The sequence below is a fragment of the Balearica regulorum genome, chromosome 1 (genome assembly GCF_011004875.1).
Source record: "Balearica regulorum gibbericeps isolate bBalReg1 chromosome 1, bBalReg1.pri, whole genome shotgun sequence".
Lineage (NCBI taxonomy): Eukaryota > Metazoa > Chordata > Aves > Gruiformes > Gruidae > Balearica > Balearica regulorum.
The window spans coordinates 194,115,203-194,142,079 of record NC_046184.1 but is presented as its reverse complement, the minus strand read 5'-3'; the positions used below and the strand labels follow the sequence as shown (position 1 = coordinate 194,142,079).

General features: G+C 37.6%; 1 protein-coding gene across 6 annotated transcripts in view; it reads left to right on the top strand.

Moving 5' to 3' along the window:
- The window catches only part of PDS5B (PDS5 cohesin associated factor B), a 119,145-nt gene that overhangs the window by 8,826 nt on the left and 83,442 nt on the right, over positions 1 to 26,877 (top strand). For 3 of the 6 annotated variants that reach the window (XM_075742029.1, XM_075742030.1, XM_075742026.1), the window contains exons 2-6: positions 13,334 to 13,459; positions 16,850 to 17,053; positions 21,649 to 21,735; positions 21,833 to 21,930; positions 23,042 to 23,168. In XM_075742029.1, the coding sequence (XP_075598144.1) occupies positions 13,352 to 13,459; positions 16,850 to 17,053; positions 21,649 to 21,735; positions 21,833 to 21,930; positions 23,042 to 23,168 (624 nt within the window). In that variant the 5' untranslated portion in view covers positions 13,334 to 13,351. The remainder of the gene's footprint in view (positions 1 to 13,333; positions 13,460 to 16,849; positions 17,054 to 21,648; positions 21,736 to 21,832; positions 21,931 to 23,041; positions 23,169 to 26,877) is intronic. The other 3 variants (XM_075742027.1, XM_075742028.1, XM_075742025.1) reach the window with 1 other exon arrangement.

Here is a 26,877-nt window from a genome sequence, read left to right as displayed (position 1 = left end):
GGTAGGTTTGTGTACGATAGCAGAAGACTAGACTCTGTCACTTGAAGTTTCTTCTAGTCCTGTGGTCTTAAATCTACCACTAATGCACTTAGTTCACCTGGTTGTAGTAAGCCTTCGTCTAATTTGTGCTTTGTAATCGCAGTTATGGGTTCTTGCTCTGGCTTCAGGGACACAATTATTTTTTCAGTCTGTGGTTTTCTGTCACTTAGAAAGTTTTGCCAAAAGCAAATAAAGATGTTCTACTTAGCTGGGGGGGGAAAGCTAAACTCATATAAGCCATCTGGGTAGACAACTTCTACCTGTAGAACACATGGCTGAATGTGATTTAGTACTAAGATTTCTGTATGTTGCCCTAGTATAAATGTTTGTTTATAATTCATATTGATAGGAGTGGATGCAGTGTTATTTAGCACCACATCAGACTTTGCAGTGCAATACCTATGCTTTCTTTCAGGTCTTACAATTCAATCCATCCCACTAGCATTTTTTGTTTGATCTTTAGTAATCTTTAGTAGTTGAATCATTTGCAATAGGGTGAGACGCATTTACTTTTGTATTTGTTAACATTATATACAAAGTTAGGAATGGAAGAGTCTTGTTTATGTGTACAAATTCTGACTTGTTACTAAAGCACTTTTGGTTGTCAATCTGCGAAATTTTATAAAATGTTTTGCTTCTGTGGTAGCATGCTAGTATTCTTAATGTTTGTTGTTTTCTTTATTTGTTTGTTTTTGTAAGAATTAAAAAGTTAATGGTAAGGCTCAATAAGGCATTTTTTTCCAAATAAATGGTGTACCAAAATAATACCAAGTGCTGTTTCCTCCCAACGGCAATACAGTGATAAAACTCGATTTGTACCTAATGTATGTCTGTTGTCATTATCTTCTGCTTTCTATCATCTTCCCCTTATTTTCCCCATGGCTTCCATGCCACTCTTGCATGTTTTCTTTTCTCCCCTTGTTTATAAATACTACAGATGTTAGCCTTCTAAAATAACATAATGCAAGATAGCTGAGGTTTTTATGACTGTTTTTATTTGTTATGCAGTTTTGAAAATAGTTAATGTAAAGAAAAGTAATAATTCCTGCCTCATTCTCCCCATTCTTTTCTGACTGTTGGAGGAAGAAAACAAATCATTCTTGCCTTACTAAATCTTAAAGTACCTTCCCTGCTAAAAGAGGGTTGTGTCAACATTATGGCTGTGGACTAGTGATATTGTGAAATTTTGACCAAAACTAGGTTGGTTGTGAGTTCCTCTTTTGTTTTGGAGTACCAGTCTAAGAACTTTCCATCAGTGTTTCTGATAAAAGAAGTGTTTTGCAGAAAGAAAGGTGTGCTTTTTCAAATAATTATTCATGTAGCCTACAACAGCAAGATACTAATTTCTTTTGTATGCTGATCAAGTTCTGCCATGTTCTATTTGGATATTTTGCTTCAGTTATCAACCAGAAAGTTGTTCCAAAACTTTAATTTAAAAACTTAGAAGTCCTCCTCTAATTATCAGGTTTTCATCATTGTCAGAGCTGTTTGTCTTTAAGCTTTTATCTTATGGTGGTTTGTTTTCTTTGGGTGGGATCTTTCAGTATTTCTGGTATTTATAGTGATTTCTACCTCTCTTCCACTTATTCTGCTGACTGTCTCTTGCCTCTGTAGATGTGCTCTCCTGATGTAGTAGACTTAATTCAAATTGGAAAAAGTGTACATAATATCAATGATAGGTGTTGGTAGTTGTACATAATATTCCAAGCAAGTTCTTGCCAGTAGCTTAAAATCTGTGTTAGGTTTTGGGGTTTTGTGTGTTGGGTTTGTGTTGAGGTTTTGGGTTGTGTTTTGTTTGTTTTGAAGTATCTTGTCTAGAACTAATGTTGCATGGCACTAGTATATAGTCTTGCAGTGATTTCTCTATGCCTGGACATAGTCACACGACCCCCTTTCGACCCCCTGTTTTTTCCCCTTACAGTTGATTTTCTTTCAGACTTGTAGCTTATTCTTGCTTGGGGGTTCAAATGCAGTCTTTATACTTAAAAATATTTCTGTTTCTCTAATCTTTGCTTTCAGTGTTTTACTGAGTGACAGTGGGACCCATGTCTGCATCCATCCATCAACAATTTCCAGTTTAATGCTTAAATAATAAAGGATTTTTGGTACCAGGAAGGTGCAAATTATTTTATCATGGACTGATCAAACATAAATTGTCCCAGGGTAATACGATAACTTTATAAACTACATTTATCCCTGTATTTAAAATTCTTACTTTAGCATGCAAATTTCTTCTAAGCTCTTCAAATATTATTGATATCAAACTAGTGCAGCTGCAATGGCAGTATTACTTTTTTGCTCTGTATTATTAGTGACTGCTGCCTTTATTTTCTTGTACCACAGCTTAATTTTTAAAGTTAGTTTAAATTTTTAAAATTGAAGTCTACTACACCTGAAGTTTTTTAAATACCTTTAAAATGTTTTGCATACCACACTTGTTCATGAATTCTCTGATGGTGTCTGTGCATGTGCAATTGCTTTGATTTGGAAGTGTGAAGTTCTTAAGTGTAGACATAGTAACTTCTGATTGAATATACCTGTTACCAATTGTCATAGGAATAAAGTTTTACCTGCTGTTTCTTTGAAAATGGGTATTCAGCTGACTTTTTTGGGGTATTTCAGTATCTTCTTCATATTCAATCATTACTATGTAGTAATACCTCTCCCCCCCCCCCCCCCCCCCCCCCCTTGGTTTTAGCTATTAAAGTGCAGTTTTTTGGGTTTTTATTTGTTTGTTTACAATGGCCATCTCAGTTTGGCTCCAATTCTGTCTTTATTTCTATATTTCCCAGTCTTTGTGGTGCAACTCTCCTGTCTTGAGGGCTCTGATTACTATTTATACTAAGTGGTTGTTTGAATTCATTTAGAATGAAAACTCTCCTTGTACCCTGACCAACAGCTTAAAACTCAGTTTTGTTCCTCTGGCATGGACATTGCCTGTGACCACTGTGTTGGAATTGTGTACGTTTCCAAATTGCTTCTGCTTTCAATTTGGTCCTTTCAAAACAGAGACTTTATTTATGCACTGCTTATGTCAATTTAGTGTAAACATTCATGGTCTCTGAGTGTTGGCAAAATCATATTTTGTGGGATTACATACTTATGTGACGTTGTTTGTGAAACTTAAGTTTTGTCATGTGTCTATAGGCTGGAGAATAACCTGTATCCTGACTAAGTGTGACATAGAGGGTAGTTTTGGTCATCCAACTACGTGTATGTGGCTTTCTTGATAGAAGAGGCTTTTTAATTCCAGATCTCCCACTAACAGCAGTATTCCCAGATGCAGTAATAGTTAATAAGGAGGGTCATACAAATTTCACTGCCTCTCCTCAGTATTGTATAGCTCAAATATACAGATAGAATGTTGTGAACATTTCTTACCTTTCTGAAAACCACCTGTGTGGGTAATGTTGGTGTGTGTGACAGTTTCATGTGGTGGAATGGAAGCAGAATTATCCTGCAGCTGATACACGTGCTATTCGTTCACTGTCTGTGAAATTCTGCAAGATGTCTGGAACATTTATGCTTGTGGTCTTAACTAATACTGATAGTTTGCTGAGTTACACTCTCCATTTTCCTGGAGGTATAAACAGGATTGCAAGTGGGTCCCTTGACAAATGTATTTTGAACACCAGTATGTCAGACTTCTCACCAGCACTAGAAAGGCGGGGTATTTCAAGGGCATCCCCAGCAGAAGCCAGGTGAATATGTCAAGGTGAGGGAAGGACTGAAATGAGTCTTCATCCACCAATGGTGGACTTAATGGGCTTTTGTGAGCTTTACAATCTCAGAATCATAGAATCATTTAGGTTGGAAAAGACCTTTAAGATCATGTTGCTTAATTCTCCCTGAGTGTTGTTTGTAATAATTAAATTACCATGCTTAATTCTCAAATCTCATCAGTATTATTTCAAAGATGTGTGCCTTCAGACAAAACACTCACATTTCAGTTTAGTGCTGATTGGTTTGAGTCTTCTATATGAGCAACTGAGTTAACTTTTTTTTTTTATTGCAGTCATAACATTAGCAAGAAGGATGGGAGAAGTCTGATTTCTTGAGTTAGGTCAAAATACGCACTTTAGTTATAATCTTGCTTAGACCATGTCCTTATTGTAGACTCCAGGTATTCTTTTGACTGCATTCTTTCCTAAACTCTGTTCAACTCATCCTGAAGTATAGGCTCTCAAGGCATGGAAGTAATCAATAAAGACAATTTTTGTAAGCTTTATTATTAAAATCAAGAATCTGTAGAGAATATGTATATCATGTGGCTTTTCAGAAGCTTTGGGCAAGTTTTCTTGAAGGCAAAGAATATGCTTTAGTACTCTTATGCTGAAGAGTACTGTTTTCCTAAATTCGTGCTTGTATCCTAGAGGACAGGGAAACTAGCATCTTTTTAGACAGCTCTGTCAGATTTGTGATACACTGAGGTTAATTTACTTCATCTTGGATTTATTCTTGGACATAGAGCCATTAACACTCAATTGAAGATCCTTTATGTAGGATATATAAGTATTGCAACTTTGTCAGAGCTGAAGTGACTGATTTTTTTTTTTTTTTTGATGGAGACCATCAGGAAAACTTAACAAGAAGTGTTAGCAGCCTCTGTAATGTGGCCAGACTTCATAGTATTTGATAGTGACCTTTAGTATGTGAGACGGTTTCATCCTTTGAAGGTTAAGGTGAAATGGTCATTGTCAAAAACTTAATGGCTTTTTCTCAGACTTAATGAAACTTAACCTTATTCTCTGCACCTGCCTTTCTCCCTGCTTCTCCTCCCCACTGGCAAAGTGTTACCTTTTCACAAAATCTTCTGCATCCAAGCTGTACATTTCTGATTTTGTGAGCATAATGGCATCTTGCCCACTTGCAGCTCCTATGCATTCATTTCCATTTCTTTAAGAAATAATATTTTTGTAAAGCAAAATAAATTTATTTACTGCAGGACTAGAAACACTTAGTAAGTGTATTAGCTGAAAACTGCCATGCTCCTTCAGTGCAGTACCTTCAAGTGAATTACTGTACTTTCTTTGCAATATTACCATTTTTGTTGTTTCACATACTTTTCATTCAATGTTAAACAGTCTGCGAACTGGTCATAGTCTGCTTGTAACAGACTTGCCTTTTTTAAGGTTTTATGTAGTATGCTTGCGTAACACCTAATAAGCAATGAGGTGGAATGTTTTCCCTAGTGTTTGGCTAACTGACAAATATATCGCAGATGTCTATTTTACTAACATCATAGTGTCAGCCTACACTCTTTTCCACTTTATGAAACAAGTAATTACACTTTTTTAATCTGAACCAGTATTTCTTTGCTCAGTTATGGTTTTACTTTTTTCTTTCTCTTCCAATTTCTATCTCCTTGTCATTTCTTTTCCTGCAGCCATGCACAGAAATAAGAAATTATAATCGTAATGCCTGCAGTCAATTTACTTAGTTTTGGGTTGAAGTATGAAAGCTGAGATCCCACAATAACAGGGCAATTTTTTTTTTTCTTAGGTTGTTGATAGGTTTAGTGGTGAATTCTGTTATGTAGTTTCTCATCCTTTTTAAAAAAACCTAGCCTTATATCAGTGAAAATGCTGTTTCATAAATGGCAAAAAAAAGCACAATTTTATTCTTGTCACTTTTTCTTTTAATCACATCTGAAAAAATGCTGAAATTTACAAGTTGGGCACATGTTTTGTGGAAGCTGCAGTGTCTGCAACACCACTGGACAGAGCTGTATGCTGAGATAAGTTTGTACTGAATACTGTCTACTTGCTTAATCTTTGGGAGGCTTCCTCTAATGAAGTTTGAAAAAATCTTAGCAGCAGAAATGGGGACTTGCCTGGGATCATTTCCTAACTGATTGCAAGGAGGAGTACTATATTCTATGTAAGTTGTTTGCAGGTTTTTTAGAGTGCATATGTGACCAGTATTGTGGCTTAATGTTTTGTTCTTTATTCTTATGTGTGTGTTCTTTTCCTGAATCCCCCATATGCTTTGTATGTTATGAAAATAACTCCTCTTGCACAGTTATTATCTGCACATCTTTTCAATTTCCACTAAGTGTTTACTTAATATGTTAATAAAGAAACTTAATGCTCTTTGCCATATTTTCTAATGGGAGGTTTAAAAACAGTGTTTTGTAATTTAAACAAGTGTTATTACTTATGTATTGACTGTCAAAGGTTTGCCATTAATGAGACTTCTGTAGTGAAACCTAGCACTTTTCATGTCATTTGCCAGGCTGAGAGTGTTACTTCTGCCTTACAATGTGGTTCTTCATTTCAGAAGACCTTTAATTAGTGGTTTCTGTAAATTCTTGTATCAGTCCTTACTACGTACAGTGCTGCCTTACAGAGATAGGAAGCTAACATTTTTTTGATACTATGAATAACACTAGTATCTTGATTTATTGATGGTTAAGTAAACAGCATAACATAATATAACATTTCTAAAAGAGAATGGAAAGTATTAATCTAGACATTATATCTGAATCACTCCAAAAAATGACTTGGATTTACGTGAGCACACTTGGTCCAACACTAAAGTTTTCTATTTTACTCAACAGCAGAAAATTAACTGCCAAGTTTCAGCTCAGAGCGTTTTTTTTTTATAGCTGAGATATAACTCCTTAGCAGTATTTATTATGGAAATACATTTAATTTAGTGTCACTTACATAATGAAAGTCTCTAACACCTAAGTCACTTCTCACATTGATCAATTGTTGTCAATCAGCTATACACAGCAGGAGTTTACCAGGATGTAAATTTTTCTGTAAGTGGCTTAAATCATTCAGTTATTTGTGTTTTATTAATAATCCTGCTGAAGTAAAAAGATGCCTGCCTCTTCCACTTCTGTAAGTTGCTGAGTAATCTCTTCAGAATACCTTGTATCTTTTGTGGAAAGGACAGCTTGACCAATTTCTTCATACATGCTATATTGTTGAAGCAAAGTTAGTGCTTGCAAAGTCTTTGTCATGGTTTATATTTACTCATACGAGGATGTTACCTACTGAGGGGACAAAAATAAAAAAAACTTGATATAAATAATAGAAGAAATAAAAATCAGCATGTTGATGGAGAAATAGAGCTTTGGAGTGAACTGTGTATTGTGGTTTACGAGATGAAAAAGATTTGACTTCCTCTCAATATTCTCTGAGACAATTTAGGGAAAATGTTCTTGGGTCTTCTAAACTGTCTTTGTATTCTTGGTGGAATGGCCTATGACAATGAGAGGCCACTGGTCGCACTGCTCAATTGTAGAGAACAGATTGATGAATATTTGCTAATCCTTTTTCTTGGCTACACTTTCTTGTTGGAGTGATAGGAACTGTGTAAACCCATATAATTAAATCTCTACATGTTGCAACTTTCTTCCATGCCAGCAATTTATTAAATTCACTTGGGCTTCTGTGAATGTGAAGAAAGTCTTATTCCCAGCAGCTCACTGTAAAATGTCTTGCAAAGATAGATTTAAAGGTATAAGTATTTGTATTGGTCAAATTTACATAAGCTTTCTTAAAGTTTTTGTACGTAATTTAAAAATACTGATCACAAGATGTAACTACATAAACAATTATGTATAGGTTAGTGAAAGTTCTAAAAAACAAGAATGGTGAAGTTTGTAGAGGTGATCGCTTTTTCTGGTGAGCTGTATCGTCATGTTTGGATTCTGGATTTTAAAGAGGAGGCAATAGTAAGGCAGGAGACAGACTTGTAAGAGATAGAGGAATTGATTTGCTAAAGCTGGAAAAGATTTCTGAAAAAATATCTGAAAGATTAAATTTTAAACACATGTATGGATCTCTGAGAAAGTACTGCTGACACATGACCTTATGTATGTTAAAGCATAGTTTGTTTAAAGATTAGTACAGTTAATTAGATCACCATAGGCAATGTGAACTGTTATCCAAACAAAATACAATTAAATGGAGTATGGTTTAGGTCCTCCTTTAGACCATCGACTTAACAGCCTGTAATGATATTTATTGACCTATTAAATATATTGCATAGGTACTTAATATGCAGGATATCAATCCACCTTTTATTTGCATGTGTGCAAGCTGTTTTTTATAGTATTGAGCAAGTAGTATGTGTGTAGTTAAACTACTCAAAAAGAATTATGTACTATATAGAAACCATCTGAATATTGAATATTAATATTGAAAGATATGGCCAGTAGATTTAGCTTGATTTATTGGGTCCTGCTAATTATGTACAGAACTATAGTTTGTATTTTATTTATTTGAGTTTGACAAAATTTTGGCAATGGTATGTGTTACTAATTATTTCTGTTTAGAGTAATGAATTGTTCCTCATCTATGGTCTGGCTGATAATCATAATTTTACATTAAATATGATCTTTTCATTTAACTTTTGTCACAGAAGGTGCATTACTTTAGTCCATCCTATTTGAATGTCCAATAAATGCAGCTTCCACTTTTGTTGCTTTTCCCATGGTTTAATTTTCCTGTTACTATTGTACAAAGACTATCTATTTTGTCATCTCTCTTTTTCTCTGTTTCTTTTCATGTACTAGTGTCTTCCACCGAGTGCCCCTTCCTCCCACCATTTATCATTTAGTTTTTAATTTGTCAAGCTTTTTTATACATACCACTTTTCAATGTACTTCTACAGACTTGTTCTTGGTTCCTTATTTCAAGTCCTTCAAGTTATAGTTGCAACAGTGCTTCTGGTGCTTCTTTGTTGAAAGCAGCAGTGCCTAGACATCTTAAATCCTACTGTATCATCTTCTTTTGTACAAGGAGTGGAATTAATATTTAAAATGCTATATGAGCTTAAGATACATTTATTTTCTTTGTAGTTTTTGAAGACTTGACTTAGCTTATAGTGCTGCTTAACATAACCAAAGCCTGATTGAATCATGATTTTTATTCCTGTGCATTAGGATTAGCATTTGTTTGTTACATATTTGTTGTTATATTTGTCTCCTTTTTTTGTTCTCATATAACAGCAGAAACAGTACACATCTTGCTGATTAGTTAATAAGCTTACATTCTGGCTGGTGCAAAGCATCTCAGTGTCTGCTCAGTATCCATGTGAGCATTTTCCTTTTTCTTTGCTTTCTGATTGTGTATATGGAATAATACCAGATTTCTGAAAACATTATGGAGAACTTCTAAAGTTTCAGTTGTTAAAAATTTAAAAAAATCTGTCAGCTGAGTCTCTTGTTTGTTTGAGATCAAACTTTCAAAGAATTGCTCTTTTTCAAAATGCTTCTCATCTTCCAGTATATTCCAAAAGAAGATGGTGCATCCTGAAAAACAAATTTAAAAAGCTTTTTGAAATTCAGTCATTGGATATCACCTCCCTGGCTTATGGATTTTCATTCTCAAACATGTTCTAGATACAGCTGGCCTCGGGGCTGCTGTTTTAGCTGTCACTGTCTTCCTTTTCCCTGACAGGAGTTAACTGAAACAGCTGGTGTAACTGTTATGTTAAATCACAGAGACTTTCATTTGGCTAGAATCAGGATAAAAACAACCTCCCCCAAAAATCTTAGGTCCTACTAAATGTTCAACACAGATTATTTTGACAGAGCTAGGTATGCACAGCTGTAGTGTCAGTCCAGAAGAGCAGAAACTTCTAGCAGTGGGATGTAACAAGCTAATTCATTGTTAGGTAATGGTTGAAGTGGTAACTGTCCTACAAGGGGGTAGTTTAGCATTGAATTTTCTCTTGTTGAATGATAGAGTTTGGTTTTTCACTCTTTGTTTTAAATGACTTCCCCCCCCCACCCCCGTAGAGCTTATCGTGGAATCATAGAATGGTTTGGGTTGGAAGGGACCTTAAAGATCATCTCGTTCCAACCCCGCTGCCACAGGCAGGGACACCTTCCACTAGACCAGGTTGCCCAAAGCCTCATCCGACCTGGCTTCCAGGGATGGGGCCTCCACAACCTCTCTGAGCAACCTGTTCCAGTGCCTCACCACCCTCACAGTCAAGAATTTCTTTCTAACATCTAATCTAAATCGATCCTCCTTCAGCTTAAACCCATTACCCCTTGTCCTATCACTACACTCCCTGATAAACAGTCCCTCACCATCTTTCCTGTAGGCCCCTTCAGGTACTGGAAGGCTGCAATAAGGTCTCCCTGGAGCCTTCTTTTCTCCAGGCTGAACAATCCCAGTTCTCTCAGCCTGTCCTCATAGGAGAGGTGCTCCATCATTAATCCTAAAGGACTTTCAGGAGTGATCTACAAATTTTTATTACACAGGAAGTTTAAAAGGATTATTATTTTTTGTCCCTTATGGTCTAAGTAATAGGTTATTTCACTGAACCTTTTATAAATAAATCTTTGGTCCTATAAGATTAGATGTATTCTATAGCAAATTAATTCCTATTTAGTGTATCCTGTACTTGTGAGAGGGATAAGTTATGTACCCTGTTACATAACCTTGGCTATCTGTTAAGCACCTACTCAGGTGATCTCTGACTCCCTCTGCTCAGCAGAATGGGGGAGAAAATAAGATGAAAAAGCTCAAGATAAATACAGGGAGATTGCTTACCCATAACCGTCATGGGCAAACCAGACTTGACTTGGGGAAGATTAATTTAATTTGTTGCCAAATAAAAATAGAGCAGGATGGTGAGAAACAAAGACAAAACTAAAGATATCATCTCCCCAACTCCCCTTCTTTCCAGGCTCAACTTCACTCCTTCATTTCCGACTCTTCTACCTTCCCTGTCCAGCAGCACAGGGGAGATAGGGAACAGGCGTTGTGGTCACTTCACAACCCTTCATCTCTCCCACTCCTTCCTCACACTTTTTCCCCTTCTGCAGTGTGGGCCCTAACCAAGCGATGCAGTCCTTCACAAATGTATCTAGTGCCAGTCCTTCCCATGGGCTGCAGTTCTTCAAGAACTGCTCCAGCCTGGGCCCTTCTCGTAAGGTACAGTCCTTCAGGAATAGACTCTGCAGCGTGGGTCTCCTATGGGGTCACAGGTCCTGCCAGGAGCCTGCTCCAGTGTTGTCTCCTCTCCACAGGCTGCAGTGTGGATATCTGCTCTGACGTGGTCCTCTATGGGCTTAGCTTTGGCCAGGGGTGAGTCCATTTTGGAGCTGGCTGGAACTGGCTCTGTCTGCCACGGAGGCAGCCCCTGGTTTCTCCCCACAGAGTCCATCCCTGCAGCCTCCCCTGCTACCAATACCTTGCCACGTAAACACAGTACAGATGTTCAGTTTCAAACTCAGGCCTTGGATGCCACTCGAGCTTAAAAACTTGGTTGCGTGTCAGTTGGACATGTGAACTGGACAGTTCAACTTGGCCATAATATATGCGTTTCAGTCTTTTTGAATTATTTAATAATGTGTTCCAAATGGGACTGTGTCACCATATTCTAATCAGGTTTCTGCTGCAGTTGATCTGATCTGACAGCCGTCCACCACTGGAGGGGGAGTTTGGTTCCTCAGTTCCCTTACTTCCTGTTCCTTCCCTTCAGTTAGCTTTGCTTGTTAATTGTGTTTCAAAACCAATTAGGCTTGTTTTTCAGAGTTGGTGAGTTTGATTGGTCCAGCAAAGCATCTGATGCTTTTTTACATTCTTGGATTGAGGGTAGCAAGACTCCTTTCTGCTGTGCAGAACCATTAAAATTAATTTAGCTATGATGTATAACACCATTCCATCCGAAAGCTGGAATGGAAGATCTATGTCAAACAGCGAGAAGAGTGAACTTGGATACATCTGTGCATTTTTGAGGAGTCCTAGACTTACTATCATGATTGTGCATTAACAAATATAACAAGGATAAAGATGGCATCATATTTTCCTGGGGGTATTAGAACGAGTTACTTGATTGAGTTTTGCTCCTTTCCCATTTTCTCATCTGTTTTAACTACAACTCCAAGTACACAGCACTCATTTCAACTGCCATGTATATGTAGGCACAGAGAAGATGACAGAAAGGGAGCTGGCTTTTGTGTTGCTATTGCACTGCATTGCATATCATATCTATTGAAGTAGTCTGACTATGTTCGTATACAGATATTTTCCCCATTTTCTAAAATAAAGATGTGCTGTATGCATTCTTTACAAAAATTATTTAAATGTCAACATTAACTTTTTGTTTTGTAAAACATTAGTAAAGATCATAGAATCACAGAATCTTTAAGGTTGGAAAAGACCTCTAAGATCATAAAGTTCAATTATGGACCCAAGACCACCATGTCTACTAAACCATGTCCCAAAGTGCAACGTCTACACGTGTTTTGAATACCTCCAGAGATTGTGACTTCACCACCTCTCTGGGCAGCCTGCTCCAATGCCTGACCGCTCTTTCAGTGAAGAAATTTTTTCCTAATGTCCAATCTAAACCTCCCCTGGCACAACTTGAGGCCATTTCCCCTTGTCCTATTGCTTGTTACTTGGGAGAAGAGAGCAACACCCACCTGGCTACAGCCTCCTTTCAGGAAGTTGTAGAGAGCCATCAGGTCTCCCCTCAGCCTCCTTTTCTCCAGGCTAAACAACCCCAGTTCCCTCAGCTGCTCCTCATAACACTTGTGCTCCAGACCCTTCAGGGGCTTCATTGCCCTTCTCTGGACACGCTCCAGCACCTCAATGTGTTTCTTGTAGTGAGGGGCCCAAAACTGAACACAGGACTTGAGGTGTGGCCTCATCGGTGCTGAGTACAAGGGCACAATCGCTTCCCTACTCCTGCTGGCCATGCTATTCCTGATACAAGCCAGGATGCTGTTGGCTGCTTTGGCCACCTGGGCACACTGCTGACTCATATTCAGCCGGCTGTCAACCAGTACACCCAGGTCCTTTTCTGCTGGGCATCTTTCCAGCCACTCTGCCCCAAGCCTGTAGCGTTGCATGGGGTGGTTGTGACCCAAGTGCAGGACCCGGCACTTGGCCTTGTTAAACCTCATACAGTTGGCCTCAGCCCATCAATCCAGCCTGTTCAGGTCCCTCTGCGGAGCCTTCCTACCCTTGAGCAGATTGACAATCTGGTGGTAATAGTTCATAGACTAAGATAAGAAGATTCTTGGTTACATCTCTAAGTGTGAAGATCAAATACATTGAGGAATGAGGGGTTTTAGCTTTTCTGTTGTGTACTTCTTAAAAGTTTTATTGTAGCGTAGGACAGTCTACCTGAATATCAAACCCATTGCTGTCTGCCGCAATACAGATTACTGAAAACAGTCAAAATCTTTTGTCTAGTTTTTTCTTTGTATGGGTTTTGTCTATATTTCTAGTTAGATTTCATTTGTAAAAGTGGGACAAGCCAAGGTAAACCTGAAGTAGCTAAACAACACTGACTTTTTAATTTCTTTCCACAGTTTTAAAATTGTGAAATCATGGCTCATTCAAAGACGAGAGCCAACGATGGAAAAATCACATATCCTCCAGGAGTCAAAGAAATCTCTGATAAAATATCTAAAGAAGAGATGGTCAGAAGGCTAAAGGTTAGTAAGCAAATAACTGTTTGCAGATTGATTTTTCTTATATACAGCATTCAATGATCCTATTACTATATTTTCTATCCGAAAGGATTATTTTTTTTATTCTTTTGGACTTTACCTTCTGTTCTACCACTTTCTTGAAGTGACTTGTCAAAAAATGTTTAAATGAGTTAAAAAAATCACTAATGGAAATAAGCTATATTAATTTCAAATACTACTTAAATTTTATTTCAGCTCTTACAGTCAGTCAGTACTGTTAGAGAAGAAAATACTGGAAAACATGAAAAGAGAGTCATAATTTTGGAAATAATATGGATGCATCAAAATACATTCCTTTTATGCATTTGTGTTCTTTGTGTTGATTATAAAACCCACTTTATTTTAGCCTGTATCATAACAAAAGTCTTTGATTATGTATATCTGTCTCCTGAATTTCTTGACCACTTCATTTGACTTAACTCTATGGGAAAATTGGAGAGATTTGCTGGATAACTGTTACTGCAGTTCTTTATTGACCCATGTACTCTAACAAAAAGGCAGGCCTGTTAGTATTGTGCAGAAGGAATGCCTGCAACTTGGGTTTGCACTGTGAAATAGGAGGGAACAGATGTGGGAGAGGAACCTTAAATATTCTAACAGTTGGAAGAGCTTAATTTGGAGGTTTGTTCCTTAAGTAGTTTTAAAGTCAGTTTGAACTACTAGTAAATGAACAAAACCCAGTAAAACTCCAAAACACAAGGATTCCTTCTCCCCTTCCCCTAGTAACTTGTCTGTGCTTTAGGAATTGGGCTGATAGACTTTAGTCACTGTACTGTATTCTGTGATTTCGAATAGAAGGTGACACCACTTTATGGGTGACTCCAGCACTTGCATATTGTCTTCAGCTTGTGAAAATGCACACAGTTCTTACTGATACTTTTTCTCCTATAGTTTCATTTAATTTTTGGCCTTGAATGTCCAGTCCCTTCTGTTCTGTCATCTTGATCTGCCTTGTAGGAGATGTGTACTTTGCAGGGTGATTTGTATTTCTTGTCAACTGTTGATTCTGGCTGTGTATTCATCAGTACGCAGGCAGGGAGACAACCGCGCAGTGTTCCTTTTATGAAGGGTTGGATGATCTAGGCTACAGCACAAGTGTATAGACCTGCAGTATAAACACAGTTTCAGGTGCTAAAGAACAGTAGTTGATAAATAACTGAACATTAGCCTCTTCACTTCCCTGACTGCCAAATTTGTATATGTATTAGGAAAGAAGTGCTTTTCTGTGGATTTTATTCTAATTTGCACAAGCAGATAATCTACTGTTTGTTAATGACAATATATTTATATAAACACAAATGATTGTGACATCTGAGAATAAAATGGAAAATATGCACAGTCAATTAATATATTAGCATAACTTACCCCACAGATTGTATGCATTTTTGATCTGTGCGATCTCCAAGTTATAGCAGATTTGAAAAAGAGATAGAAACTAAATAGTCTGAGTTATGAACTAGTGTTGAAGACAGAAAGAAGATGGTAAACTTTTGGAAATGATGAATGGTGTGAGAAGACCATTTTTCCCAGAGTTTCTCTTAGTACACAAGAACCAAGGCATCCTTAATGAAATATATTAATTTTAGGCTAGCAGTCTAATAATATACTTTTCCATAAGTTATATAAAACTAAATTCCAAAGCTTATTACTGTGGAAGGATGTAGGAAAAATGGAACAGGTTAAGAAATATTGGCCACATGTGGAAGATGAAGCTCCAGGAATATTAATCATGGTGGTCTGGGTGCAATTTAAGGCTCAGGAATCCTCTAACGTACTGTTTTGCAGGAAGCTAGAAAGGTGTGCTAGGAGAACTAGCTTGTTTTTCTTTGTTTTTCCTTAAACACTGTGACAGATTACCCTGGAGACAAGATGACTGATTTTTGGTGTCCTGACCAGTATGGAAGTTCATGTTGTCAGGGAGGAGAAACTGAAGGTTCATTTCTAGAGTAGACAAAAAACCCCATGCTTGTTGCAAGAATTCTTGTGACACCTCAATATTTATTTATTATGTCTTTAATTATATATAAATCTAACTACTTTCCATAAAAGTGAAAACAATTCTATGTTTTAAATTCATAGTAAGGGCACCAGTGCACCTCAAATGGTTTATCTTGTGTCTGACTGGGGAGGACTTTACTTTTCTCTCAATGGAAATTATATGTGTGCATAAGCTAATCATCTTCTGTGCCTTTTAGTAAAGGATTCTAATATGCTTGAAAACTTTACAGCTGCTGTGATCCTAATTATGCAGAAGTCCTTCCTCTTTTTTTAAAGTAGGATTTGCTGCCACCTGACCAATTATAGTAAATTTTTTGAGGGAAATAAATAAACTATAGCAAAGTAAAATAATTTGTAGTGGTTGAGGGTGGTTTGTGTTTTGTTTTGTGTGTGTGTTTTTGTTGGGGTTTTGGTTTGTTTTTTTTTTTTTTGAGGAACTTAACTGGCATAAAATATCTCGCACTGGTGAAACAGATGGGAGTTTTCACTTTAATTCTGAGGATTGTGTAATTAAGTCTTTATTACCATTTTGTTAATTTTGACAAGAGTTAACTCCTTAAAATAGCTCTGCCTCTGTGATTCAAATAAGAAATTGGAGAAAAGCCTCATTACGTTGTTTTGTCAATAGGTTTTTCTCTTCCAAACAGTTTTTTAAATGTAAGAAGTCTCATCAACTGGCAGTTACTAATTATGACTTTTCTTGCTTTTTTTCTTTTTAGGGTGTTAAATACTTGGTGTCTCAGACTATTTTTCTTTTTATTCTGTAACTTTAGTATACTGGATCCTAACAATACTAATAGGCATTTTAGTCCTGTTGGACAACGTGCATGCTGCTGGGCTGTGGTGGATTTATATATGCTTCTGCTGAAAGTGAATGCTCTGCTTCTGGGCAGCATGGGGGATAAACTTGTCCTCAGAGCAGTAGTAGAGAGAACCTGAAATTGAAAGAGAATAGAGAGAAAATGAACTGTAACAGTAAACACATTACGGAGAAATAAATATTTTGAATAAAGTTTTGCAGTTTTCTAAATCTTTCAGTGAATGGCTGTCACAGTGAATACTGTTGTATTTTTTGAACTGGTCAACTTGATTATATGGTTTCTCAAAAAGATATGTGAGGTACTACAGCTAGACTTTCAGTAACTCTGCTGAGACTGTGTGTTGGGCTAATTGATAGAGGACTTGACTAGGTCCTTCCTGTACCCTGAAAAATAAGACACGTGTTACTCAAATAAGTACTACTGCATTGCTAATAATGCTTATGATAGAAGTTGCACAAAACCAGAAAAGGAACTTTCAGTAAGGACCCTGTTAGAGTATTTCATTTTATGTACTGATGTCTGTCTCTCTTTTTAGATGGTTGTGAAAACTTTCATGGATATGGACCAGGACTCTGAAGAAGAAAAGGAGCTCTACCTAAATCTTGCTTTACATCTTGCTTCAGATTTTTTCCTCAAACATCCTGATAAGGATGTACGTTTGTTGGTAGCATGTTGTCTTGCTGATATTTTCAGAATTTATGCTCCTGAAGCTCCGTACACTTCACCAGATAAACTAAAGGTAAATTGATTTGTTTTTCCACACCAGGTTTTTGAACTAAATGATCAACATAATTGATTATAACTTTTTTCCTCCCTTTATTTCTGGTTCAGCCTAAGCAATTCAAGGTTTTCACATGATTCTGGGATAGTGGGTGTTTGATCAAGCCGAATGTTCATCAGATAAAGTGATATATAATACCACTCTAATGACTTTACTAACTTTAATGACTTATAGAGTTTTGGAGTTATATTGAAAAGAAATTTTACTGAACTGTCATTTGGAGTTGCAGATATCAGTATTTCTAAAATAAGACTGTTATGTCTATAGCTTTTATTGTAATATCTTACAAGATAGCTAATTCCTTCAATTGGGAAAATACCCCTGCTGTTTCCAATTAAACTACCATGAGATGATTACTGTATTTTTCTAGATAAAAGTTGTATTGAAACAAAGAACAAGCATTTTTGTACAGAGCATAATGATTTCTGATGTGAATTGGAAAATTCTTCAATTACAAACATCACTGATCCCACTAGATGGAGATGGTTGATAGAGAAATGCCAGGTTTGAAAAGGCAGTACAGATCTGCCCCATTTGTTTCAGAAAAAATAAATTTTAGATTAGTTTGTTTTCTCTTTTTTTAAAAATAGAAATCTAACTTTCTTTCCAACTGACAAAATCAAAGTACTTCCCTTACACAGTCTGAATCTAGAGCGATGAACCAACCAAGTCTTATAGAAAGTCTTGCAGGGGAAAATAACAGTGAAAAACATTTACTTTTTTTGTCGTCCTGATTCAAGAGTGTGTGGGGGCTTTTTTGTTTTGGTTTGTTTGTTCCACAGATAAAAAGATGGTTGTGGTGATAGGTAACTATTACCACTTAAGAAGAAATCACTCAATTTCTGATCTAGAATTTTCTGATCTAGAAGCACCAGAAGTGCTTCTTAAGTAGGGCAAACAGTACAGTTTCTACTGTAGTACATCCTTTGTTACCTGACATGCTGGAGACGCACCTAGGGATTTCTGTTTAGCTGTATTTTCTTAATTCTGAATTATTTCATCTCTGATTGCATGCTATCTAGTTACCTTACTTATTGATTACACCATCTTCAACTGGAGACAAACATTAGCTTTCTCTGCTGTGCTATATTTAAATCTGGTTTTGAGGCATCTTGATTTCTGCTTCAGTTTTGAGTATATGTTTTCTTTTGCTTGTTAGGCTTAGAACTTTATTTTTCTTCCTGAGTTGGGCTTACAAATTATAATATTCCTTCTTATAGAATTTGATCTATCAAATGCTACTAAGCTTCAAATTTTATAGTATATAACATTGGAAGGTTTACATTACTGATCTCATACTTGCAGTGTAAGCATACTGCTACCACTTGGATAGAGCTCTGAAGAGACTAGGAACTTCAGCTGTTAGCATTCAGATCTGTCATCTGTGCAGATTTCAGAATTCAGTTTCTTGATGCAGATTTCTAATCACATTTTGAGAAATTAAGAAAGGACAAACAATACAGACCTTTGCCTCGGGCTACTGAGGCAGTTTTTTGCAAACCCGTTTCCGCTGAAAACAGCTTTTGTGGTTGCAGGACAAGCTCTGATACAAATGTTGAAGAGTACCCTCCACTTTATGACAAAGAGGTAAGAGGAAGAATGCTTCCTCTTAGGTTATATCTTGGCACTATTTTTACCCTGTATTTAATATCCATACTGCAGCTTTGAGTCTCCTCTAATAAGGTTTAGCACCAAAGTTAAAGATGGCAAAGGGAAGTGCTGAAAAGAATAATTTCATTAGGGGAAAACTTAAATCTTAAGTGTTTGCCCTTGCTTAAGACTATGTGGAACTCTTTGTAACTTACACATCGTGCAAGTGAGATACTGAGAGAAGGGATCAGAATTTTGGGTTTCTCTCTTTTATGTGTATCCTCAGTATAAATCTTACATTCCTCACTGAGCATTGAAAGAGCTTTGACAACAGGGATGGAAAATGCCACGAGTAGGCTAAAAGCAGAACTGGTGCAGGATTGCTCTTCTGGGACCTGGAAACTTCTAACTTAAGTCCTCCTCAGTCTGGGGAAAGCCTAAAGCTCAAATCTAATTTTCTGGGGGGGGAAGATGTTCTAATCACTGATGTATGTCAAAGAAAACCACTTGGACAAATAGACTGTCTGCCTGACTCTGAAATGGAGATGTTCAAGAGTGTATATGGTAGCAGAGCTTCAATTACCTGAATGTGTTCTATGGTGAAAGCCATGGTTCTGATGCTTACTGAAGCCATTATGGTTAATTGGTATCAAGAAAGCAATCCACAAAAAAACATTCAATGATATTCCTAAAGTTGAAGTGTAGGCACTTTTGATTTTAGAGTCTGGGTTCTAGTGTATAATTGTTTTATGAAGTCTGATGTGAAACAATATTATCTGATGTGAAACGATATTGTCCAATAATATTTAGGGACCAATTTAGGGTCCCTAAAGATCATCTAGTTCCAACCCCCTTGCCACGGGCGGGGACACCCTCTACTAGACCAGGTTGCCCAAAGCCCCATCCAACCTGGCCTTGGAACACTTCCAGGGATAGGGCATCCACAACTTCTCTGGGCAACCTGTTCCAGTGCCTCACCACCCTCACAGGGAAGAATTTCTTTCTAACATCTAATCTAAATCAACCCTCCTTCAGCTTAAACCCATTCCCCCTTGTCCTGTCACTACACTCCCTCATAAACAGTCCCTCTCCAGCTTTCCTGTAGGCCCCTTCAGGTACTGGACGGCTGCTCTAAGGTCTCCCTGGAGCCTTCTCTTCTCCAGGCAGAACAATCCCAACTCTCTCAGCCTGTCCTCATAGGAGAGGTGCTCCAGCCCCCTGATCATCTTCGTGGCCCTCCTCTGGACTCACTCCAACATCTTTCTTGTGCTGCGGTCACCAGAGCAGGACACAGTACTCCAGGTGGGGTCTCAGGAAAGCGGAGTAGAGGGGGAGAATCACCTCCCTCAACCTGCTGCTCACACCTCTTTTGATGCAGCCCAGGACATGGTTGGCTTTCTGGGCTGCAAGCACACACTGTCGGCTCATGTTGAGCTTCTCATCAATCAATACCCCCAAGTCCTTCTCCTCAGGGCTACTCTCAACCCATTCTCTGCCCAGTTCGTAGCTGTGCTTGGGATTGCACCGACCCACATGCAGGACCTTGCACTTGGCCTTGTTGAACTTCGTGCGGTTCGCACGGGCCCACCTCTCCAGCCTGCCAAGGTCCCTCTGGATGGCATCCCTTCCCTCCAGCATGTCGACCACACCACACAGCTTGGTGTCCTCGGCAAACTTGCTGAGGGTGCACTCGATCCCACTGTCCATGTCGCCGACAAAGATGTTGAACAGTGCCGGTCCCAGCACCAAGCCCTGAGGAACGCCACTCGTCACCGTTCTCCACTTGGACATCAAGCCATTGACCACAACTCTTTGAGTGCGACCATCCGTCAGATTCCTTATCCACCGAGTGGTCCATCCATCAAAGCCATGTCTCTCCAATTTAATGACAAGGATGATATGTTGGACAGTTGTAGCGTTAGAAAAAAAGGAGCCCCATTCTTGTCTTGCGTTCATCTTGTTGTTCTTCTGGGTCTGAGAGCAAATGGTTCTTTGAAAATGTTACAGAAAAGTTTTCTAGACTATTTCTAGTATAGTTTTTTTTCAGGGTTAACTGTGAGGCTTTCTTGGATTTATTATGGCAACTTTACACCTTTTGCAATTTATTTGATTTATACCTAGATTGTTAGATTAAATACTATAGATACAGTTGAGGCTGGGAACACTGTTTCTGGTGATATCTACTGGTGAGTCTTTTGATTTAATGTAGTAGTTATGAATTTCCAGCTGTTAATTATCTGAATGTCAAAAGCATTTTAAAAAGACACCTTCCTATGTGTTTTCATTCTGTTCATAATCGACTGTTTGTTCTTTATAACCTGCTTGATTTTATTCTCTGTGAGACTTTTTCTGAAGAAGTCTTCTGATGTTGTAAGTTGATAAAGGAGGCAGGAGAAACTTGGTTTATTGGTTTTTGCAAGAGATGTGATCTGTGTCAGTAGCATAACTGAGAAATGTAGAAACCATAGAGTGTAAACATATAATAATACTCTTAGGAAAGCTGCAGTTGCCTACTGCTTTTTTCCCTTTCTGTTGAAACCTATTGCACTATAAAGTAAAAATGTAAAATTAATTGTCCTTCTGAATAATCTTGTGACTTCTGCAGCATGTCATCCAGTTGCAGCTCTGTTTGTCAAGTTGGGTGGTTTGTGTTTTCTTTTTTGTTTGTTTGTTTTTGTGTTTTGGGTTGTGTTTGTTTTTTTATTTTTTTAACAAAAACTTTTGCTTCCTTAGAAAAAGGTTACTTTCTCAACCCTTTAAAGAAACATAAAGCATTTTAAAATTTACATTCTCCATGATGTTTTTGTAGATCATCTTCTTTTGGACAGTGAAATAGTGTGTCTGTCATTGCTGCATATTTTGTAGTGATGAATAATACTAGTAATTGAAAAATGTAATTATTTTAATTTTGAAAGTTTCATTGCAATTCATTAAATAACCACTTACCACTCCTTTCTTTTCAGGATATATTTATGTTCATAACAAGGCAACTTAAAGGTTTAGAAGATACAAAAAGCCCCCAGTTTAATCGATATTTTTATTTGCTTGAGGTAAGCTTCATAACTTATTTCATAATAACTGTTAAAAGTAATTTTTCAATTTGATCTTGTATTAACTACTGCTTTTATTTTTTCCTGTTCAACACAGAACATTGCTTGGGTCAAGTCTTACAACATATGTTTTGAATTAGAAGACAGCAATGAGATTTTTACGCAGTTGTACAGAACGCTTTTTTCAGTAATAAAGTAAGTATTGTCACTCCCAATTATAATATATGTTATTGCATGGTTGAGATTAGATGTTTCTAACCTAGGTGTTCAGTCTGTTGTGTGACTTGGTGTTAACGAGCCTAGTTTTGTAGTTCAGTTTTAACTAAAGGTAGCAGTATAAATGTAAGAAGCTGTCAGTTTTACCTGTTTTAATTAAACAAGACACTGCAAATCATCTCCCCCTCCCCCCCCCCCCCCAAAGAAACTTACTTTGATTGTCTGTTCTTGAAACTGAATGGTGCAATATGCAATTCTAAGGAATTAGGACGATTATTGCTATAGAAACATGAGTCAGAAAAGAGTGGACACTGGACGGTACTGCTAGAGATTGTCTAGTCTGCCCCCCTTGCTCAAACCAGGTCAGCTGGAGCAGATTGCCCAGGACTGTGGCCAGCTGGGTTTTCAGCGTCTCCAAGGATGGGGACTTCATGGCCTCTGTGGGTAACCTTCTAGTGCTCAATCACCCTTACATTCAAAAAGTTTCTTTTTCTTATGTTTAAATGGTATGTCCTGTATTTCACCTTGGGCCCATTACCTCTTGTCCTGTCACTGGACACCACTGAGAAGAGTCTTGCCCTGTCTTCTTTACTCCCAACATCACGTCTTTAAACATAATGGTAAGTTTCTCCCTAAGATATCTCTTCTCAAGGCTAAAATAAGAAGTAAGCTCTCAGTCTCTCCTTGTATGAGAGCTGCTCCAGTCCCTTAATCATCTTTGTGGCCCTTTGCTGGACTGACCCCAGGATGTCCATGTGTCTCTTGTGCTGGGAAGCTCAGAACTGGACACAGTACTCCAGATGAAGTGTCACCAGTGTTGAGTAGAGGGGAGGGATGTTCTAATACACTATCTTTTCAAGGTAGGGACAGATGCAGTGCTCTCTTTTCTTATGGTAGTAAATGCACGAGATTCAAGAATGTTTTGGAAAGTGGTATATGCAGCCGAGAAACTTCAGTATTTTGACTTCAAAGAAAACTTGTGATTTGATTATTATATTCCTTGTTGTTTTTCATGATCACAGGGAGTACTCTGAATGGACATTGCATTTTATATGAATAGTACACTAAGAACTCTTGTTTTTAATTTCAGCAACGGTCATAACCAAAAAGTACATATGCACATGGTTGATCTAATGAGCTCTATCATTTGTGAGGGAGATACTGTGTCGCAGGAACTTTTGGATACAGTGTTAGTTAATCTAGTGCCAGCACATAAGGTAAGACTTAATAGTGGCTTAATTATTTTTTTTTGTAATTGTGATTTATTGGATGTATGTATTCAGATATTTAGATTTCATTGAGAGAACAGCTGTAACAAATGTGTTCCTATTATTTGGTTCTTTTTTAGCAAACAAATAATTTTAATAGCCAGAAGAGTTTCATTGCTTTAATTCATTTACCATAAATTAAAGTATCAATAGTCATAGTAATCTAAAAACTTTAATGTCATATGAATTTATACAAAGAGTTTTTTATAAACAGTCAATGCCAGTAGAATTTAATATAAAAGACACCTATATCCTTTGGAAAGGTTTTAATTAATGTAATGCTGTGTCAACAGTTCCAACTGATGTGCTGCCCTAAGTAGGAGGCAAAAAGTTATGACTGCTGATTTGTAGTTGGCTTTGTTGTATTTGAGAAATGTTGACTTCATGTTATTGAAAGGACATTGGTATGTTTTTGATGCAGCCGTAGAGCTAACTATGTTCAGAAAAGGTGGTGCCTGAAGAGCCCAAGTGATGGCTGTCTTTCCTTAGTGTTTTGTCAAAAAAACCCAAACAAGTGTCCTACAGAATCTGAGGAAAAACTTCAAACTGTGCATGTGTTGTGAAACTTAAATGTTTAAAAAGCAAGGAAGTCTGACTACTTTGTTCAGAAAACTAGCTGGGTCCTACTGGAATCTCTTGGGCCACAAAGTAGAAGATGACTTCTAAGTCGTATATGACAAAAAAGGATTCTGGGAAGTTATCTAGGAAATGTGTACTTAGCTGGATTTTGAACAGTTCTGGCTGTCATCTGACAGCTTTTTTAAAGTGTGTTCAGGAAAGGGCTAACTTACACTCTTTAGAAACTACAGTAAGGTTAAGGGGGTATTAACTCAGAGATTTTTGCAGCTTCAGAATGCTTTTTTTTTGTAAACAGTGTGTAAAAACTTGAGTAGACTTTTCATAGGGTGGTGTCTGAAGAATATAGCAAGTAGCACAATGTAGTATGCCTTACCACAAGCCATCAATTTTGGTAAATAAGCAGCACATAAATTATTTTTATATTGACAGTAGATCAATAGTATATTGATCGTATATATGTAGACAGTAGTATAGATCAGTCATGGGGTTTTGGGGGTTTTTTCCCCACTGGAAATGTTTTAGCTGTGTCCTTCAAGGAGTCTAGTGCTCCTGTGCTAGGACCAGACTGAAATTTGTGTGCCTAAAATTCAGATTTACCAAGTAAAGCCTTGGAATACAAGAAACAAAAACATTATGCAATATAGTTCAGTTTGTATTTTCTCAGTTGTTAAGCATCTGTTGTTTCATTGTGTCACCTGTGTTCAACTTCATTTGACTGTACTGTTTTTGTGATTCATGTTTAATAAATTTATTTTTAGTTGAAGAACTTGCATCCTGTTAGATTGGCTGTAGTATTGAAACAATTCTGGTTTATAGTGGATTTAAAGTTACGGACTGAACACTTTAATAGGATAAGGTGTTTGGGGTTTTGCATTTTCTTCTGCTTCTGTTTTAATCAAACTGGCTCTTTGGATAAGATGCTAGTTAACAGCTTGTTTTCGAACTGAAATTGTTACATATTTTTATACCATATTCTGAGTACTTTTACCTTTGTTGTAATTTTTTTAAACCTTTTTCATACTAATGGAAAGAAGCTTTTAGTATATTTGTTTCATCTCATATAAAGTTTTAAAATTTTGGAGCATATGCAGCCATCTAACAACTTTCTGTGTCTACCAATGTCATGCTGGAAAAGTGTAATGAATTCAGAGTTAGTATTTTTCCACTCATGTCCACTGAGCACAAAACTACAAGAGGGTTAAGGATAAGGTCCACCACAAAAAACACCTATGTTTTAGCTGACCTAGTTGTTAAGCTGCACAGGCTGTGGGAAAGGGAAATTGAAACAGCAGACAGGTCACCAAAAACGGCATAAAGGCAAGTATTGGTGTACCTAGCCAGATTCCCTGGGGACTAAAAGAATTTTTTTTTAATGGAGTAGGACCATGGATTTGTTAGTAGGTTAGGTTTGAAAATTATCAGATTGAGAGATTGTTGCAGGTATGACAGCTATATTTGTAGCAAGTGGCACAGGCAAATGGTGTGTCTTTAATACAGCCAGAAGAAAGGTTGTGCATGTGAGAGAATGGAGTGCCCTTGTGAATTGAATGATGGTATTCTAGAAAATAGTGGTAGAACTAATATGACTTTTGGTGTATAAACAGTTGTATTGGGTAACACTAGGTTGAAGACTTGAGGAGCTTAATCTGTATAATTTATCAAAGAGCAGTCTGTAAGTGTGTATTGGGAACAGAAGGTTAAAACAGCTCCTTTAGTTTTGGATCCTGGATGCTAAGGTCCAATAGCTGAAATTCAACATTAGACAGTTTGATGCAAACATTATATGAATATTCATAAGAGTTGTAGTAACTAGTTGAGCAATTTACCAAAGGTTAATTTGATGCTGTTATCTCTTAAAATCAAGGTCAGTATTTTTCCTAAGAGGAATGCCAGATATGGTCCATAGTCCTGAGTAATAAGTCTAATAAGCAAGGGTGCTAGCAGGATGGCTGCAAGAATTTGGGCATAAGAAGCATATACTGGAAATGTGATGTACTATCAAACATCTGTCTACCATAGTTAGTAGTCACTGAAGTAATCTAAGATGCTCTAGCTCACTTGAGTTTGTCATCCATCTCATGTGGCCAGAATAAAAGCCATATTGATGTAAACCTGAATAAAAGTGGCTGATGTTAGTATCACAAAACAGATATGTTAGAATATGCACAGGCTTGCTTTAGTACAGCAGGTATCAGATAATTCAATAAAATAGTGAACTTGTCTGACCATGTGCTCAACTCTTAATTACTTTGTTTAATTATTTTCTTCCTTTTGTGGTTTTTCTCTTCTTCTTTTCTATGAATTCTACTGAAATTCTTTTGATAGGATTATATTAAGAGGGTATTAAATATCTTTGCCTCAGTCTTCACCGGCAAGTGCTTGAGCCACGCTGCCCAGGTCACAGAAGGCAGGGACTGGGAGAATGCAGAACTGCCCACTGTAGGCAAAGATCAGGTTCAAGAATATCTAAGGAACCTGAAGGTGCACAGGTCCATGGGACCTGATGAGATGCATCCATGGGTCTTGAGGGAACTGGCGGATGAACTGGCCAGGCCTCTCTCCATCATATTTGAGAAGTCCTGGCAGTCCGGCGAAGTTCCCGCCAACTGGAAGAGGGGAAACATAACCCCCATTTTTAAGAAGGGAAAAAAAGGAAAACGCGGGGAACTACAGGCCGGTTCAGTCTCACCTCCATGCCTGGCAAGATTATGGAGCAGACCCTCCTGGAGACTATGCTCAGGCACATGGAAAATAAGGAGGTGATTAGTGACAGCCAACATGGCTTCACAAAGGGCAAATCGTGCCTGACAAATTTAGTGGCCTTCTATGATGGGGTTACAGCGTTGGTGGATAAGGGAAGGGCAACTGATGTCATCTACCTGGACTTGTGCAAGGCATTTGACGCTGCCCCGCATGACATCCTTGTCTCTAAATTGGAGAGACATGGATTTGATGGATGGACCACTCGGTGGATAGGGAATTGGATGGATGGTCGCACTCAAAGAGTTGTGGTCAGTGGCTCAATGTCCAAGTGGAGAACGGTGACGAGTGGCATTCCTCAGGACTCAGTACTGGGACC